At 56.3% G+C, this 18,540-nt stretch overlaps 1 protein-coding gene across 15 annotated transcripts in view; it reads right to left on the bottom strand.

Moving 5' to 3' along the window:
- Positions 1 to 18,540, bottom strand: part of Srcin1 (SRC kinase signaling inhibitor 1) — a 77,151-nt gene that overhangs the window by 46,607 nt on the left and 12,004 nt on the right. For 10 of the 15 annotated variants that reach the window (XM_037201347.1, XM_037201349.1, XM_028869077.2 and 7 more), the window contains 2 exons: positions 5,907 to 6,208; positions 2,830 to 2,928 (listed from right to left, as the gene is read on the bottom strand). In XM_037201347.1, coding sequence (XP_037057242.1) covers positions 2,830 to 2,928; positions 5,907 to 6,208 — 401 coding nt within the window. Of the gene's footprint in view, positions 1 to 806; positions 1,066 to 2,829; positions 2,929 to 5,906; positions 6,209 to 18,540 lie in introns of those variants that run through there. The other 5 variants (XM_028869081.2, XM_037201348.1, XM_037201352.1 and 2 more) reach the window with 2 other exon arrangements.

The following is an 18,540-nucleotide window of genomic DNA, read 5'->3' as shown; positions in this document are numbered from 1 at the left end:
GGAAGTAAGCTAACTGCCCTAGAGTGGAGGAAACAGCTTTTTCCCTCCAGGGCTGAGGAGTTAACCTCACCTCTCCAGGAGTTAGTCTTGGGATTCGTCTCTTCCCCTACAGCGGGGCCTCCTCCGCCCACTCCAGCCCTTGAGGGGCGGGACGGGTCCCCACGGGCACCTTACCTCAGCTCCTTCCCCTTCCCCTGGGCAGACATCCTAGGGTAGGCTAGGTGTCCGCATGACCCCTCCTTGACCTCAGGCCCCAAAGGAGCATCCTCCAGAGAGGAAGGCAACCCACGAGTCGCACCCCCTTCCTTGATCCCCAGACTGACGCACACACCCACCTCCCAACTCCTGCAAATCCAAGTCCACGGAAACGCCAGCTCCCAGCCTAGGGCTCCGCCACGGGCCCGGGTGGCCGCCAGCCTGCAGCCGCCACGCCGCACACGGCCCTCCCCTAGGGGTTCGCAGCCCTGCGGAGGCTGAGTGTGCGAGAAGGGGGTGCGCTGCGGGAGCCGCACGGCGCCCTGGGCCGGGGCGCACCCAGGGAAGGTCATGACTTTCCGAGGTTGGGGGAGGGGGCGCCTGCCGCATTTGGGGGAAGGGGCCGACCCACGTGGAAGGCACCTGCTGCGGTGGGGAAAGGGAGGGGGCGTTTCTCCGAGATCCGAAGGGAACTCGCTGCAGCCGCGCGCCCCGCACCCCTAGACCAGTCCTCGGAACCGTGGATCGGGACTCGATCTCCAGGTCCCCGCCCCCCCCTCCTCCTCCGAACCCCACTCGGCTACCGAGTCCCCACAGCCGCTCGCCCTTACCTGCGGCCACAGGTGCACGCGCGGAGCCCGGTCCCGCGTCGGGGGGGGGCGGGGAGGGAGAACCGCCCGCTACTCCCACCCGCGCAGGCTCTCCCCTCCCCCGGCCGCCTCCGCAGCCGCCGCCGGTGCCCTTTGCTGCAGTGCGAGAGCCGCCGCCGCCGCCGCCGCCGCCGAGCGGGCCCGGGCCCCGGTCGCCCCGGTAACCGCGACTCCACCTGGCGCCGCGCGTTGCGCTGCCGTGCGCATCCCCTCTCGGCCCCCTCCCGTGGCGCGGCCCCGCCGGCGCAGCCCCGCCGAAGAGCCGAGGAGGCTGGTGGCTACGTCGCCGCGGTCACCCGATACGCCGGCCCGCCGCCCGGGACTCGGGTTGCAGCAGGAGGGAGGGAGGTTAGACAGACAGCCTTGTGGAAGCGCGGGGGGAGGGGCTGTGGCTTGGTCTAACCTCTGGTCCCTTCCCAGGATCCTCTTCACGGTACCCATCCCCAAAGGTCTTAGTTACCTCCACCTTGCTGGCCCTTAGCCTCCGCTCAGCAGCGCCCTTTTGCCCCCTTAATCCTTCCATGACTTAATCCCGGACTGAGTCTGGGAGGCCCAGCATGCCTAAGTTTCCTTGCTGGCCTCTGATCCGGCCTTGCTGTGTGTGACTCTGGTCCTTTGCTGGGTGTCTCTGTGCCTCAGCTTTACAAAAAATGAGCCTCAGACTTATCCCTGGTGGGGAGGAATGTGATAAGCTGTATCAAGAGATGACACGATGCTGTGTTTATTATTAAGCTCTGGAACAAAGGTCCGCTATAAACTCTCCTTCCTTCCATCAGAGCAGAATTCCAGACAGGCAGACAGACCTTAGCTCCACCACGGGGCACAACTCAGCCCACTCGAGTCCAGCCTCATTCCTGCCCTTCCCCAGCACTAGCTCTGACCCACACTCCATCTAAGGAACCTGAGGCACCAGGGACCTACCTGTCCACCACCCTGTGCCTGTCTTCAGTCCATCACTATCATTGTCCCGACCCTCTGTCTGTCTGTCTGTGGTCCCCACCACACTCGGCCACTCGGGACAACTCTCTCCCACCTGTCATCCAGCCTTAAGAACGGGCACACCCCCTGCTCTCTTGTTCCCAAATTCAGCTAAAATGGAGCTGAGAGCTGGAAAGGAAGCGGCTCCATACCCTCAGAATGATGCCCAGTGTGCCAAGCTAGACAAGTTCCTTCAGCCCGGGTGCCCCCGGCTCTAGTATCTCATAATCTCCTAGCTGGTCACAACATCCTTTCGGTTCATTTCCCCTGGGAAAGTCCAGCTTTGGCACACTCCAGTGCATGAAGAACCGGACTTCTTCCATCCAGGGACCTGGCAGCTGCTGCCCTTCTCCTACCTACGACCATAACCATCGAGTCCAAAACTCCCTGGCTCCAGGTACAGCTTGAACTTCTGACCCTCCCATGCCTGGTATTTCTCCCCTGGCAGTGCCCAGGCCTGAGCTGGGAGCATATGCTGAGATATACTCTCCTACCAGGGAAAATGAGGCTTGCTGAGGAATGGGGAAACAGGCTCAGAAGCAAGGGCTAGACACCCTAGTTCTTTAAAAATGACAAGAAGGGTGATAGAAAGACACCACGCAGAACTTCCTGGTGGTCAGACGGGGGTGGGGGGGGGCAGGCTCTACTCAGAACCGAAGAGTGGGGCATAGACAGGGTAATAAGATGAGCATTAATAAGAGGCTCCCAAAAGCCCAAGAACACAAGACTAGGTTCTCTTGTTTAAAAGAGAGAAACAACCATGGGTTTGTTTTTAAATCATAACTATCCCTCAAAAAGGTTCCAGCTAGATTTGGGGAGGGGAGAGTAAGGAATCAATCAGGTGAGATGTGAATACGGGGGCATGGAAGTTTGCTGAAAATGGAGGGGTCATACATAAAAGAGAAGGGGTGCAAAATAAAAATATATCAATATCCCCCCCTACAAAAAAAGGGTCTCCCCAAAGCCAAGCTCCGCCATGGATTTTGGGGGGAGATGGGTGGCTCACCTGGGCAGGCTGGCCAGCCCCGGAGGGGGTGGAATCGCCGTGGAGGTGGGAACAGAGGGAGCTGAGGAGGCACACAGGGTCCACGGTCCAGCCGCCGACCTGTGTGTGTGAAGCAAGGGACACCCCATTAGGGGGAGCGGGCAGGAGCCGCTGGGGATGGAACAGTGCAGGGATGGATGCTCCAGGGGTGAGCTCTGGCAGAAGGGATGGGGGCTTGGAGTCATGGAGGCGGGTCCTCCACAGCGGCTGGCACTCTACCTAGGGCCCCAAGTTTTTTTTTTTTTTTGTTTTTGTTTTTGTTTTTTTTTTTGCATGTCTGTCTTTCCTCTGACAGGACACAATTTTTCACCACCTGATAGAATCGTGATTTCTAGTTCCTAACTGCCTTCTTGCACACTCCTTGATCTGCCTTCTTTCCTTCCTAAGGAGGTCACCTCTAACCTCACAGTGATGGGGACTGGACAGGAGGGACCTAACTCCTGTTGTCTGTGCCATCTCTGTAAAGGAGACTTCCTTCTACCCAAGGCCACCAGACTTGACTCTTCCAGGACTGTTTCCTCCTGCCCCTGGTCCTCTGCCCCCCCCCCAGTCGTCTCTCTGTCAATCAACCACTCCTCCAAATGTTTGCCCAGCTTCACACCATGCTAGAATACTCCATCCAACTGAAAGGGCCCTGGGTCCTGCCACTAAGCCTGTAAAGGAGCAGATGGGAGCAGGACAGATAAAAGGGATGAACCTGAGCATGACTGAGCTACCATTCACTCCAGAAGTATCTGCTGGTTATTTGCTGAGTGTTTACCAGCCTCCACCTACCAATATACATAAATAAATGTTCCAGGCCAGACTTGGCTGGTGCCTCTTGAAGCTTTTTCTGCTAAACCTCCCAGACAGTAACCAGGGTGCCCAGTTCCTCACCCTACCTGACCCCCAAACCATTGAAACTGGCCGCTGCTTCTTCTGACCCCTGCCCAGACCCACTTAGACTTCTGAGGTATAGGCACCGCTCGCCCGCAGCCCCATCTCTGACCATCATATTCTGCCCCACCCCCACTTCTGTCTCTGTCTCCACCCTCTCAGGTCTCCTGAAGCCATGGTCCCTCTGGAGTCCAGAAATGTATATAAAGTGTCCACTTGGTATCCTAGGAAACTCCCTCCTAACTCCTCACCCTACCCCCATGATTCTCACCCATTTCTGCTTCTTTCCCAGGGACTGACATCTGTCTCCCCATCAGTCAAGAATTTGATTTTAGCCAAGCGGTGGTGGCGCACGCCTTTAGTCCCAGCACTCGGGAGGCAGAGGCAGGTGGATCTCTGTGAGTTCGAGGCCAGCCTGGTCTACAAAGTAAGTTCCAGGACAGCCAGGGCTACACAGAAAAAACCCTGTCTCAAAAACAGAAAAAAAAAGTTTGATTTTAGTTTTTGAGACAGTCTCATGTAGTTCAGGTTGGTAGCTGAGGATGGCCTTGAACTTCTGATTTTCTTGCCTCCCCGTCTAAAGCAATGAGATTGCAGGCACGCACCACTACAGCCAGTTTGTGCAGTGCTGGGAATCAAACCCACAGCCTCCTGCTACGAGGCCAGCACTTAGTACCAAGCCCTTAGCTGTGTCCTTTCCTGTCATTCCCTTATAGATCTAGACAACCAACAACCCTTGCCTAGTCTCCCCTCCCCCTTTGTCCAAACTCCTTTCCTCCTCCTGCCTCAAGCCTCCCGACCCCCAGATTCGATAAACTGTCCATAACAAATATAACCCTCCTGTCCCGCCCGACTCACCCCACTTTGTCACTCTGGTACCACATGTCCCACCCCTAGTCTTCTGTCCGGGCCAGAAGGACTCCTGTGCCATGCTCCAAATCCACTCAAGTCCATGCTGCTTCCCCAGCACCTGTGACACGGCCTTCTCTTCCTCTGTTCAAACCCTTTCATCCTGCTGGCCTTCATATGGGTCCCACCTCCTCCGGGTAGCCTTCCCATACGGCCTGGGTAACTGATATCCCTGATCCTAAGCCCCCTCCCAGCTGACCAGGACCCCTCACACAATGTTTAATCTTCTCTTCCCCCAGCTAAGGAGGTCAGGGCCCTACGTGAGTCTAAAAGTCCTCCTGATCCTCACCAACCTGAATGGGGAACTCTGGAGCCAGGAAAGTGCAAAAGCCAGACCAAACTAGAGAGGATGTCTGGGGGCAAGCAAGGTCCCAGAAATATGGCAGTATGTCCTTGATCTCTGCACTGGGGGGCGGGGCATGTCCCTCCTCAGACCCCTAGTCAAAAGGAACTGTGGCCCAACACTCCTCAATGTGACTGAAGGGATACTGGCGAGTGGACCACTGTTCACCTTCTCCCAGAGGGGACAACCCCGGGATTCCCAGAGATGGACACAGCAGCCATAATGGCCCCCTTACCAAAGCAGGCCTAAACATAGAACACTAGTCCTGAGAGGAAGGATTCAGAGGAAAGCTAGTGCTTGAGTGGTGAGGGGCATTAAGGAGTCCAAGCTGGGGGAGGCTGAGAAGAGAGATCCCCGACCCCATGTAGGTCCTGGGCCAGAGGCACAGGCACCAGCCCCTCCCTAAACCTTACTGGGCGGGGGCAGGAGAGAGCCAAGGCACACACTGGCTTCCAGCTCAGTCACACAGTCTGTGTTCTCAAAGGAAGTAGTGGCCCCGGGTCTGGGTTCTGTTCAGGCTAGGACTGGGGACAGGTTAGATCCAGCCTTCAGAAGCTCCCAGGCCTGAGAGAGGTGCTACAGCCAAACATTCCAACTGTCCCCCTGGGTCCAGGCCCAGTATCCTCAGCGCCCAAAGCGTCCTTCCTCTTCTTCTGCATCATTCCTTTGGCCTCCAAGACACAGCTCCCAGCCCTTCTTCCCACATTCTGCCCAAACCCACACTCCATGTGTCAAGCAGATGGCTGGGACTCGGAGACTGAGCCCCACTCCTTTCTCCCCAAGGCTCCAGAAAAGATCAAGGAGGGCCACGGCCCAGGGACAAAACTCCCCAACTCCAGGCTCCCAGCTCTGCCCGAGAGCCATAAAGCACTGGGTGACCCCCTAGAGCCCCGCCTCTGCTCACACTCACCTGCTCCCGCATCCTGTCCTGCTGACCTCGAAGGGCCAGGGCATGCTGGGGGTACTTGCTCTTCAGGTGGTCCATGAACGCATCTCGCTTGCGGTCAGCATCCGCCTTCTGGAGCCCGCTGAGCGCCTCCAGGCTCTGGGCAGCAATCACCGTGTGCCGCCGCTCGGAGGTGTGTACCAGCCCCACATTGGAGAAGCGCCGGCCCCCGCTGCCCCCGCCGCCCCCGCCCCCCAGGGTCCGGTACTCCCGAGGGTACTCGGCATCGTCGGCAGACAGCATGGGGGGGCTGCTCCGCTCCGGATCTGCGAGAGGGGGAGAGGATGGAGGGTCACCAGGGTGCCACGCCAGGGGGCTGCCCATCCCCCACAAGGATCCCTGTGGGACGGGGCGGGGTCTGATAGGGCAGAGAGGCCTTCGGGAGATGGAAAGGGGGAGGAAGAGTATATGACATAAACCTAGAATTCCAAGGTAGGGTCAGGGAGCAGGTCCTGGATGCAGGTTGCTCTTTGGTGGGCTTTGGAGCAGGCAGGGGATGTTGTTGGGCAGGGGAACAGTTAGGGGTGGGGAGTCCTGGTCACCTCTCTAACTGCACACTCGCCCCTTCCTGAAGATGGGGAAATGAAGCCAGGCGGCAGTGACGCTCGCCCTTAATCCCAGCACTCAATCCCAGCACTCGGGAGGCAGAGGCAGGTGGATCTCTGTGAGTTCAAGGCCAGCCTGGTCTACAGAGCGAGATCCAGGACAAGCACCAAAACTACACAAAGAAACCCTGTCTCGAAAAAAAAAGAAAAAGAAAGAAAAAAGAAAAAGAAAAAAATAGGGAAAGGAGCCACACTGTGCTCTAGAACATTCTCGAAGGAGAGGCTGGAGCCATGAGCCCCTTCCCCACACATGTACATTCAGGACTGTATCCTCCAGCTGAGGGTTATATAGGACAGGGGCCAGGGAATTATGGGGGTGGGGTGAGGGCAAAGGTCAGTCACAGGGCTTCTTCCCAGAGATGAATGGAGGCCCAAAATCTGGGGTAGAGAGACTCCCTTCCCCTCCCTCCCCAGAGACAGACAGATGGACAGACAGCAGAAGCTGGGCACAGAGAGGACAGAGAGATGGACTGGAACAAACTTAAGAGGAAGCAGGCAGACAAAATTCTCCCTCCCCTCCCCATTCCAAGCTCCTCCCAACACACAGGCAAGCTCAAGACCCACAAGTGACGTACAGGGGACAAAGGACAAACAGAAGTGGGTGGGGGAGGCCGGGGGTTGAGGTCTCCACACTCTTCACCCCCTCCCGAGTTCCCTCAGCCTCCTCCTCCAGCTCCCAGCCCCCCCCCCCAAGCCCTGCTTCCCCCTACTCATACCCCTAAGGAAGGCAGGCCCTGCTGGGTATCCATGCCAGCCATGTTCTGGACAAGGAATACAGAGTTACCTGCCCTCTCCCCCGGAAGTCACCCCAGTGAGAGACAGCAGTCTCCATCCATCCCACCTACAGCCCATGGAGTGTCAACCAAGCGTCAGGCCTCAGCAGCCAGGCTTGCAGTCACACCAACATTGTCCCACCACAGAACTTCTGGAAGGATAGACTAGGGCAGAAGGAGACAAGGCTGGGAATCCTGGGGCTCGGCCAGATTCACGAAAGCGCTCTTCCCTCCACACGATTATTTACCAGGCCCGCAGCCAGGCCACACTCCCTGACGCCCAACCACAGGAGGAAAGAAGAGACTGAGCCCCATGTCAAGACTAGCTACCTCAGTGCCAACACACATACGCACAAGCACGCGCGCACGCAAACACACACACACACACACACAGGAACCATTCTACCACCAATAACGACAGATGGACACTCCACCCACCCACACACACACAGGGTGTTGAGGAGGCAAAGAGCCACCCTGACACATACAGCACACTCTTTCAGGCTGTGGCCCAGGCCTCTTCATAGCCCCAGAGGACCCAGCTTCTCTCACTAAACTACAAGGACAACAGCTCCCATAGGTACTTCAGTCATGGGCTTCCAAGGCCCCCCCACCATCGCCAAGGCTCTCAACACTCCTGTCTGGTAGGCATGGTTGTGGTCCCCATTTCTGAGATGGCTGCCTAACTGCAGAAGTCCAGTGACAGGTCCAAAGCCACGGGAAGTCGCGTAGGCCTGGTGTTACCCAATATCTACTAGGTTCACACTGCCATACCTCCCCAGACAGACGACACTGTGTACTGAGCAGAACAAGCACCGAGCATACAACACATCATGCGGGTTTCCGTCTTTATTCTCTGGTCCGTCCCCTCCTGCCCGCCCCCAGCGCTCAAGGTCTGAGTCACCACCTCTGACCTTCCAGGCACCCTTTATCCCTTACACCACAGCTACCATCCTTTGTGAGGCTCCAGAGTGAGGTCCAGACACACAGTGATGACTTTGAAGACATGTTCTCTCTCTCTCTCTCTCTCTCTCTCTCTCTCTCTCTCTCTCTCTCTCTCTCTCTCTGTGTGTGTGTGTGTGTGTGTGTGTGTGTGTATGGCACATAAGATACACAGTTAATTTATCTAACTATTTTGTGTCTTGATATATAGTTCAGGCTGGCCTTGATCACTGATCCTCCTGCCTCAGCTGGAGGTTTACAGCAGTGTTTTTATACTTTATTGATTATCACCTTTATTTTCATAAGGATTAGAACAAATCTGAGGGAGGGGACCAAATGTCTGGTTTTATAGCTCTTGTTCCTCAGGGTGGTAATGAGATAAGTTTCCTCTTCAGTATATACGGTCAAGTTCAAAGTGAACCTGTGTTAACAGAAGCAATACTAAGTTGATACAATGCGAACAGTTCCCTGATAACAAAAGAAACCAGAAGAATCCTGCTGACTGAGTAAGGCTAGGTACCCAGGGACCACCATCTTCCTGACAGCTTCAGACCTCGTGGCAAGCCAGGGTGGGCAGTGACTGAGCCGGGAAGGATGGCCTGGGTCATATGGGGGAGCGGGCTGGCAGCTCTACAGGGTAGACCCCAACCTCCCTCCTCCTTCACTCTCCCTCGCTGACACCATGAGGGTCACACCCTACTGAGGACAGCAGAGGAGGAGACCTTCAGGGCTCAGGGCACTGGGCACTTAGTAGTCCTCTCTGTCCAGTCCATGTGTTTTGCCTGGCCTTGTTGCTAGACCTAACTCTGGGCCCAGACTACCTCTCTTCCTGCCAGCCCTTGTGGTGATATATTGTGTACCCTAACAAACTTGCCTGAGGATCAGAGGACAGAGCCAGCCACTAGATTAGACACAGAGCCAGGTAGTAGCAGCACACACCTTTAATCCCAGCACTTGAGATCTCATGCCTTTGCTTGGGAAGCTTGCACACTTTTAATCCCAGGAAGTAATATGGCAGGGCAGAGAAAGGTATGTAAGGCGTGAGGAAACAGGAACTCACTCCCTTTAGGCTGAGGATTTCGTAGAGATAAGAACTAGTGGCTGGCTGTTCTGCTTCTCTGATCTTTCAGCTTTCACCCTGATATCTGGCTCTATTTTTTTATTAAAAGACCATCTAAGATTCAAACAACAAGCCCTCTCTGTCCCAGAGGACTCTGGACACACATGGACTTCCCTCCTGGCCCCAGAAGATCTCTTCCACCCCTGCCCCACACACTTCCTCCCCCACTCTTGGGAAAACATCAGCATTTCCGGTGTGGGGGAGATAGTGTACTAGTCCAAGGCAGACGATGACCATGGGAACCCTAGGAGCTACCCAGTTCTCCCAGGATGGTGGTGGTAGGGAGAAGGAGAGGCTTGGATCTAAAAGGCTGTAAGGATCAGTTTAAGAACTTTGGAGAGCGTAGGCTTTGCTCAGAGAGTGAAGGAACCCAGAGTCCTGATGTCCTGCTGGGGATATAGTGAATGGTGGAGCTGTGAGGACCAACCTGGCCTGAAGAGGGAGTCAGCTCAGGAATAATCAAAGGAAATTCATTTGTATCCATTCATTCTCTTACTGTATTTCTATTTCTCTCCTCCCACCCCAACAGGGTTCCACATAAACTGAAGCTGGTCTCAAACTCCCTATGTAGCCAAGGATAGCCTTGATCCTCTTCCCTTTGCTTCCGAGTGCTGGAATTACAGGAATGAACCACCATGCCTGATTTAAGCAGAGCTGGAGATCAAACCCAAGGCTCAAGCCGGGCAGTGGTGGCGCACGCCTTTGATCCCATCACTCAGGAGGCAGAGCCAGGCGGATGGATCTCTGTGAGTTCGAGGCCAGCGTGACCTATAGAGCGAGATCCAGAACAGGCACCAAAACTACACAGAGAAACTCTGTCTCAAAAAACAAACAAACAAACAAACAAAAACAAAAACCAAAAAAAAACCCAGGGCTCCATGCACACAAGGCAAGCACTGTACCAACTAAGGTACACCCAACTCTCTTGGTCTTTGAGAACCAGGGAATCTGAAGTTAGACTGTGGCCAAGTCACCCTCACTTGGGTTGAATCGACTCCTCCCCCCAGGGATCCCAATCATTCCTACATTCAGCCAAGCAGGCTCTCCCCTGATGAGTCAGGGGTCTAATGTGTAAAACTGGGGTGTTAACCTCTAAACCCTGCCCCACAGGGGAGAAACGCGACAAGGAGAGAAAGTGCGTCATTTCCAGCGAGAGACACGCCTGGCTGGGGAGTCTTGTTCTCCCATTCCCTCTGAGCCAACTCCAGCACGGTCTTCAAGCTGCCCTGGCTCTCTCTGGACTGTGCAGTTTGAGGAAAAAAGGCAGGGTGATCGATGGGTCCAGAGAGCTGGCGGCAGGCTCCAGGCCCGGGGACCAGATCAATGGTGGATTTGGCCAGGTTTAGGCTGGGAGGAGTATGGGGATGGAGAAGAGAGCCACAGAGGCAGGGATTCAGCAAATGGGGAGCTGGGCTGGGGGAGGGGGTGGCACTAGAAAAGCCAGAGAACTAAAGGAGGGCTGCAGGGTCACCCCTCTTTCTGAGGACTCTATATGTACAAGGCCCACTATCATTCTTTTTTTCCTTCCCCTTTTGGCTTTTTTGAGACACATTCTGTACATATATCCTGAAATGCACTGTGTAGCCCAGGCTGGCCTCAAACTCCTAGTCTGGCCTCTGCCACCTGCCCAAGTACTGGATGACAAGCATGCACTGCAACAATGAGCTCGAAGATTCCTGGGTGGGAAAGTTGAGGGGCCGGGCAGGTGTCAGGGACGGACAAAATGGAGCATCGGGACTGGAGAGGGACTCTGCCACCTCTGCTGGGCCTGGCACCAGGGAAGGGGACGGTGGTCCCGTGGGGTGATGGGAAGCAGTGGGCGCCCCCTAGTGGCTGGCTGTGATTGACGAGCAGGTGCTTCATAGAAACATTGTTACTTGTTCAGCAGCTTCCAAACCCCTCCCCCAGCTTATTTATGGGCCTGGTTTATTTTTACCCTCCACCGAATTCTTTTACATGAGATCACAGTAGCTCATTAGAAGAATGAAGGTCCCATCATCTCAATGACACCATCTCCTAAGTCTTCACGTTCATCCCCACCTGGCTTCTTAATTCTGGATGTCACCATCTACTCTGTCCCCTGCCTGTCGCTGGGCAGCGCTGGAACATGACATCATCTTCCAAAGAGGATGTGCGGGGGGGTGGGGTGGGGGGTGGGGGACAAAGGAGAGAAACAGAGAGGACATCAGAGCTGCAGTGACAGACAGCGGCAGGAAAGGGTGCTCAGAACCTCCGAGACGGCCATGGGCACCAAGAGGCTAGGCAAGATCGCTCTCCTGGGAGAAGGGGCTGTCACAGGCGTTCCCGATCCACGGTCTGGACAGAGGCAGGGGCCCAAAGGAAATGGGGTGTAGCAGAAAGGGGGGGGGACTAAGACACGCTCAGTGTGCCAGCAACTCCGGTCCCCACCAGTCAGGGCAAAGGGGCAAGGTAACCTATTTCAAGAAAAGAAAAGGGCCTGCTCCAGACCCCACAGTACCCTGTTTGTGAGCGCACACACACACACACACACACACACACACACACACACACGCACACACACACACACGCGCACGCGCACACACACACGCGCGCACACACACACGTGCAGACAACAGAGCTCCTGGTGTCCCTCTATAGTCAGAGCAAGAGGCGCCCAAGTCACCCAGGAGCAGCCCTGAGGCACTGCTGCCAAGGTCAATTCTGCCCGACAGCTTCATCCTGCTGGCACCTGATGCGGTCTGAAAGCCTGATGAGCTTGGAGGCCAGAGGACAAAGGTCAGAGGCCCAGATCGGCTTCTTAAATGCCAGTGTCCTAGGAGCCAGGCCCGGCCCTGTTTGCACAGGGGAGGCCTACACTGAGGCCTATGGGTGCCCTGCCTCTCACCCTGCTTGTCTGTCTGTGGGTCCTTGGAGCAGAAGCCCATCTGTGTCTGTTTTCCAGAACCAGCTTTTCCGCCCCATACCACAGCCACCAAAGTCATTTTCCAGGCAATTGCCTTTCTGTAAACATTCCTGTGTAATATCCCCCTAAATTGCTAATGCCCAGCGCCCTGTTGAGTCTCCCTGTCACTCTAACAAGAGCCTCCGAGATGGGGGTGGGGAGGAAGGGCGACTGGAGGGGAGCAGCAAGCTTGGCAGAGGTTGAGACAAGAGCTCCCACCCAGCTCCCAGCCAGGGACCTCCATGCCTGCACCCTGCACCTCCCCAAGCTCTGACCACCCGGCTCCACTCTCTAGACGCCAGGCCATCATAGCACAACCTCATCTGGGCCAGAGGGGGGGACAAGGAGGAAGGAGGAGGGGATCCCACGGGAGGGAGCGCTGGGAGGAAAGGGGCTGAAAACATGGGGAAGGTGGCTAGACAATAAAGGTGACTTCCAGAGACCCTAAAGTGACAGAAAACTATCATCCCTGGGGTCCCAAGGAGGGCTGGCTTTGATCTGGAACTGAGAAGACAGAGGGAGGGGGCCAGGCAGAGCTTGGCTTCCTAAAGGTGCACTCGGCTTTCGGGGGGGGTCTATAGCCACAGACACGAGGTGGGCGAGGCAAGAGCGTGCCCGCTGGTGACATCACCAGGGCTCCCCTCCCCCACTCGGTTATCTACAGAGCCATCCTAGAGGGCTTCAAGACAGACTCTCCTCCTGGGAATATGAGGGCCTGGGAGGTCGCCCATGGCCCCCCTCTGGGGGTAAGGGACAGGACTGTTGCCTGTGTCCCTGTGCTCTTTTCCATTCCTAGGAAGCTGGGCATCCAGAATCAGGTAGGTCGGGAGGTGGAAGAGCCCTGGGAGAAGCCAGGAGGGCACAGGATTGGTACTGGCCCCGCCAGTCACAACCTCACGCAGGCAGAAAAACACAAACCAATTTGCGCAGATTTAAAACCCACCGAAGGCCACTTAGTTGCTTAAACGAGTTGGAATCTAATTAAAGGACCTCCTCAGGGTTCAGGAGGGAGAGCTTACCTGCCTAGAAGGAGCCGTGGGGCGGGGTCTGAGCTTCCCCAGCCCCCTGTGGAATTTCTCTTGCTTTCCACAGCGTATGCTTCCTGGGTGGGAGACACTAAGAAGGACCATTCGACCACCTCAGCTAGATGTCTGGGTCCTCTGTCATGAGCCCAGTGGGAACAGCCCCTCTCCCTTAGACTGAGTACAGCATGATGCTTGCCCACCTCACCTCCAAACAGCCCCCAGCCCCACCTGGACTCCAGCATCCAGCTGAACATTATTTCCCAGGGGCAGGACACAGTCTTTCTCTAAGCTCAGACCTCATCCACCTAGGGGATGATGGGGCCTCCTCATGGTGTTGAGGGCCTCTCCAGGGTGGGGCCTTGTGTCCACCCTCAACTAAGAAGGCTTCCTTCCAGCAGAGGTACGATTCCGCCACACTGAATGGTCCTGAAGAACGGACCTATAAGTTGAGGGTACCCCAGAACTGACTACCACCCAGACGGGGTAGAGGGAGGGGCCTGGGAAGAGCCAGCTCCGCAGAACCTGACAGGGCGCTCCATCCACTCTGTAGTCCTGACACACACAAGTCTACTGGCTGGCCTAGCCCAGCACAGGTGGCTCAATAACCCTGGCAGGCTGTGACCTCACTCAGCTCCTGTCTCCTAGACAGAGGACTGAAGCCACCATAATGATGCTCTCCTGTCGATCCCATCGGTGTCCAAAAAAACAAACAAACAAACAAAAAAAGAAAAAAAAAAAACATGGTGCTCTTACTTCAGCCAAATGTCTTTCACAGAAGGGAAACTAAGGCCCAGAGCACAGACCTTACCAATCACAAAGAGGCCAGGGGCCAAGGCAGAAGCACAAGCCAAGTGTGCTGGGCCCCCAGGGAGCAGGACATTTTCATTTTACCATGCCACTTCCCAGAAAGCAGCTCCCAAGGGAGCCCCTCTCCAGGGGCAGGGCCCAGGGGCATAAAATCAATTCAAATCATACTACACAGCAGCACTCAGGCCAGAACACAAGCCAGGGGTGACAGCCCCACCTCAGCCCAGCTCCCCAGCCCAGCCTGGGAGGGGTTCACATACGGGATTCAAGGTCGTCTCGCTACAGACCTTCCACACACTCAGACATGATTCCCATTTCCAAATGAGCCACAAATCAAAATCTCAAACACGCAGCCCTCCCTCTGGTCCCAGCTCCTCCCTCCCACACACAGCAGGCAAAGCTGTGGCATTACCAAAAATCACTGAATCTGCAGCTAAGACAGTTCTGCTCAAACCCAGTTCTGCCAGTAACTAGTCATATGACCTTGAGGAGGTCAGGCATCTCTGCAGACCTCGGTCCTCTCATTTGTTCAAAAAAAAAAAAGCAAAATAAAGCTAATCACAGACAAGTGCTCAAGCTGTGCGCTGCCCTGGACGTGGGGCCACGGGGGTGAGTGGAGGCCAGTTGCCTCCTCTACCTCAGTGCCTCTCGCTAGCTGTCAGGGGGGGCCGTGGGCTCTTTCCCCTTCCAATGGAGCCTTGACTAATTGGCTTCCCCGACAAAGGGGAGGTGGACATGCCGTCCCCTCCATCTGAAGTGGGAGCTGGAAAGGCTGGAACAGCCCTGGCGTGGGCCCACACAGAACGGTGTTAACAAGCTAGCTCCTGCCTGTGCGGCATCACCACCACGGCTCATGCGCCCAGGGAAGATGTCCTGTCAGCTCCACATTTCCTTGGAGAGGCAACCAGAGAGGAAAGCAGCAACCCAGAGGGAGGGAGGGAAGAGGGAGTCACCAAGCCTCCCAAGTTAGAGATTGCCAGAGTCCCCCCTCCTCCAGCTTGCCTACACCGGCCTTGGCAGCAGGTGTGACCAGAGCGGGACGGACAAGACAGAGACCCCAGTCTACTCCACACCAGGTTTTCATCTTGGGCCTCAATATTGGGCAGACCTTGCCTCACCAGACCCCTCAGTGACCTCCTTAGAGACACCATTCCCCTGGGGATGACCTGTCAGCGTCTCAGCATCAAGCTTCGGCCATCACCGTGAGCACACACACACACACACACACACACACACACACACACACACACACACACACGCATCACCACGCCTGGGTCACCTGGTATCACTCCTCACAGCTTCTACCCAGCCCCAACAGCTCTGCTGCACACCCCACGGGCACCGCCACACAAAGGGACACACAAGTCCTAGCCAGGCTGTGGTTACACATGGCACTTGTGCCTGGGTCCCCAGAGAGACTGTCCTACCTCTGTGTCAGAGCAGTAGAGCTCCAACTTGGAGGGACGGCCATGGGATGCCGGCTTGATGGCTGATCACAGGTGTATGTAATCACAGTACTCAAGAGAGGTGGAGACTGGAAGATCAGGAGTTCCACGTCATCCTTGGCTACCCAAGAGTTCAAGGCCAGCCAGGCAGTGGTGGCGCGCGCCTTTAATCCCAGCACTTGGGGGAGGCAGGGGCAGGTGGATCACTGTGAGTTTGGGGCCAGCCTGGTCTACAGAGTGAGTTCCAGGACAGGCTCCAAAGCTACACAGAGAAACCCTGTCTCAAAAAAAAAAAAAAAAAAAAAAAAAATTCAAGGCTAGCCTGGAGTACGTGACACCCTATCTCAAAAAACAAACTAAAGGCAACGGGGGATGTCACAGAGGCACCAACTAGCACCTTCGCCCTCCTCAATTCCCTACGTGTCTAGTCTGTTTGGAACTAGGGAAATCAAGCCCCAGTCGACCCCTAGGCCTCGGACTCTGACGATAACCATTGAGCCAGTGCCAATGCTGAGGTTTCCTGGGGTCCTACTTCGGTGGCTACAGAGGCTTGGCCTCTCCTCCACGGTACAATGAGGCACGTGGCCACCCAGCTCCTATCAGCTGACACCCGGCCCCTAGGCTGCCCCTCCAGAGTAGGTCACTCTAGCGCCCCTGCACCCCATTTCTCTCCCTAGGACACAAGGCTAGTGTCTGAGGGGTCTACAGGAAGGGGCCACAGGTGCCAGGGTTGCACAGGAAAGCGAGGCTGATTGCATGATGCCAGGGGAAGTTCTCTCTGCTACCAACCTGGACCTTCCAGTGCAGGCTGGAAGGAGGAGGCAAGCCCTTGTAGCATCCTGACATCTGCTAAAGACTGGGGTCTTCCCTCTGCTTACATATACTCAGGCCCCCTGAGTAAAGAGGGTGAAACCCTGGGCCAGGCATGATGCATTCCTAGTGCAGGGCAGGTGGTGGGTTCCATCGCCAGCACTACTGAAGGGAAAATGCTAGGCCTGATGTGAAGGCCTGGAATCCCAGCTACTCCGGAGGCTGACACAGAATCACAAGCAAGGCCTGCCTGGGCCACAGAGAGAGTTCAAGGCCAGCCGGAGTAACTTTAAATGCTGTCTCAAACCACAACGTCGGGGAAAAGGCTGGGGATATAGCTGAGTGGTAGAGTGCAAAGCCTTGGGCACCATCCCTGGTACAAGGGAGGGAGGGAGGGAGGGAGGGAGGGAGGGAGGGAGGGAGGGAGAAGTTGAACCCAGCCAGTGTGCTGCCTAGAAAGCAGGAAAGAGGCAGGAGCAGGGCCTGTCCCTGGTAGCCTCGGGCATGACACTTGAAAGGGAGCTCGCAGCTCTGACTCACTTAACTCTCAAAGGAGCCTTGTGAGGCTGCTCTCTGCATAGGTCAGGAGACTGGAGCCCAGGAAGGGTGACTTTGCCCGAGATGGGCATAGATGAGAGGACGCACCTGCTCTGAGGAGCAGGGCTCCCACCCTCCTTTCCCAGCACCCTCTACTACTGAGTCCCAGTTCCCCATCTGTTCACTTCCCAACCCTCCTGCCCACTGTCCTCTGCCTGGAGGCCTGGTCTCCAGGGCTGGAGCAACGGACGGACAGACGGGAAGACAGCGGCCTGCAGAGCAGCCGAGGAGCAGGCTTCTGGAAGAGTCCCTAAGGCCCCTTCTCAACCTGACAGGCTCAGAGCCCTCCCCCCACAGGCCCCAGGCTGTGACAGAAACAGTCTCCCCTGTTCACCAGCCCTGCAGCCAGGGCTTGGAGGCCTCCAGGAATGGAGACCTCACTACAGCAAAAGTGTCCATCATTCTGTGGGCTCCTCTTCCTGAAAGTAAGCTGTAAGGAGAGCCCAGACTCTCACAGGGCCCGGGGGAAGGTTATGACCTCTCCTTTTGGGGGTGAAGGAGGCTGCTACACCAATAAGCTTCCTGGTCGGACAGGTCCTGTGAATGGTCTGGCTTCCAGGTCCCCACTGCACTGGCCTTGCTAGAGAAGTCCCCCTGGTGTCCCCACCCTTCCTAGCTGGTGTCCTTCAGAACTGCTCCAGGAGTTCAGACAAAGTCTTAGGGATGTACTAGAGGACCTCCTTCTGCCCACCCCCACCACAAAAACACTGCCCCGTGAGGCTGCCCAAAACAGGAGCTTTGTGTCCAATGTATCACACACACACACACACACACACACACACACACACACACCGCCGCCGCCCCCTCTGGAGTATCACACTGCCTCATCTTGAGCTTCCGGTGCCCCTCACTCTCTCTGCTTGTTCCTCCCAGCCATCCATCTGCCTCAGGGCCTGCCCTGGTTGTCAAATGCAGGACCCCCAGATCTGAACACCACGGGTCCTTACAGTCCAGCACTGTGGAGCCAAGATGCACACAGCATGTACTCCGTCTACCTGTGGGTCTCTGGTTAGCGGTCCGGGGCCCCAGCAGCCCTGTCCAGACGCCAGCCATCTCCAGAATGTGCCCAGCCACCTTGAGGACTGGGAAACCACAAACCACTGGACATCTGATGCACATGAACCACACAGTGCCTCCTCCTTCCGGCCCATTTCCCTCTCTTGGTGCTGCGTCCGTCCTGCTGCCCAGGGCCCCAGGGCTCAAAAGGAGAGAGGTTCGGCTCCCCGCCCCCAGCCACTTCCCGCACTGTGCCCGCATCTGATGCCCATGCTCACGCGGTGGCTAATTCTGGCGTCTCATCAGACGGTAATTATGGGGGAATGAGCAGCACTGTCATCTCTGCGGCTCAGCACCTGTCACCACTCTGCCATCACGGGCTGCCGGGATGGGACAGAAGCAGAGGGGGAGGGAGGTCTGGAGAAGGGCCCTGACCTCCCCACGGGTGACCAGTGCCTGTCCCCGGGGTGGTCACTGCTCTCCTGGTCACCCTGTTATTCAGGCATCCTGGCCAAGAGCCAAGGTCACAGCAGGAATATTCACATGTCCTGCCGA

The sequence above is a fragment of the Peromyscus leucopus genome, chromosome 8b, assembly GCF_004664715.2.
Source record: "Peromyscus leucopus breed LL Stock chromosome 8b, UCI_PerLeu_2.1, whole genome shotgun sequence".
NCBI classification, from domain to species: domain Eukaryota; kingdom Metazoa; phylum Chordata; class Mammalia; order Rodentia; family Cricetidae; genus Peromyscus; species Peromyscus leucopus.
This window is presented reverse-complemented; position numbering and strand designations above follow the sequence as displayed.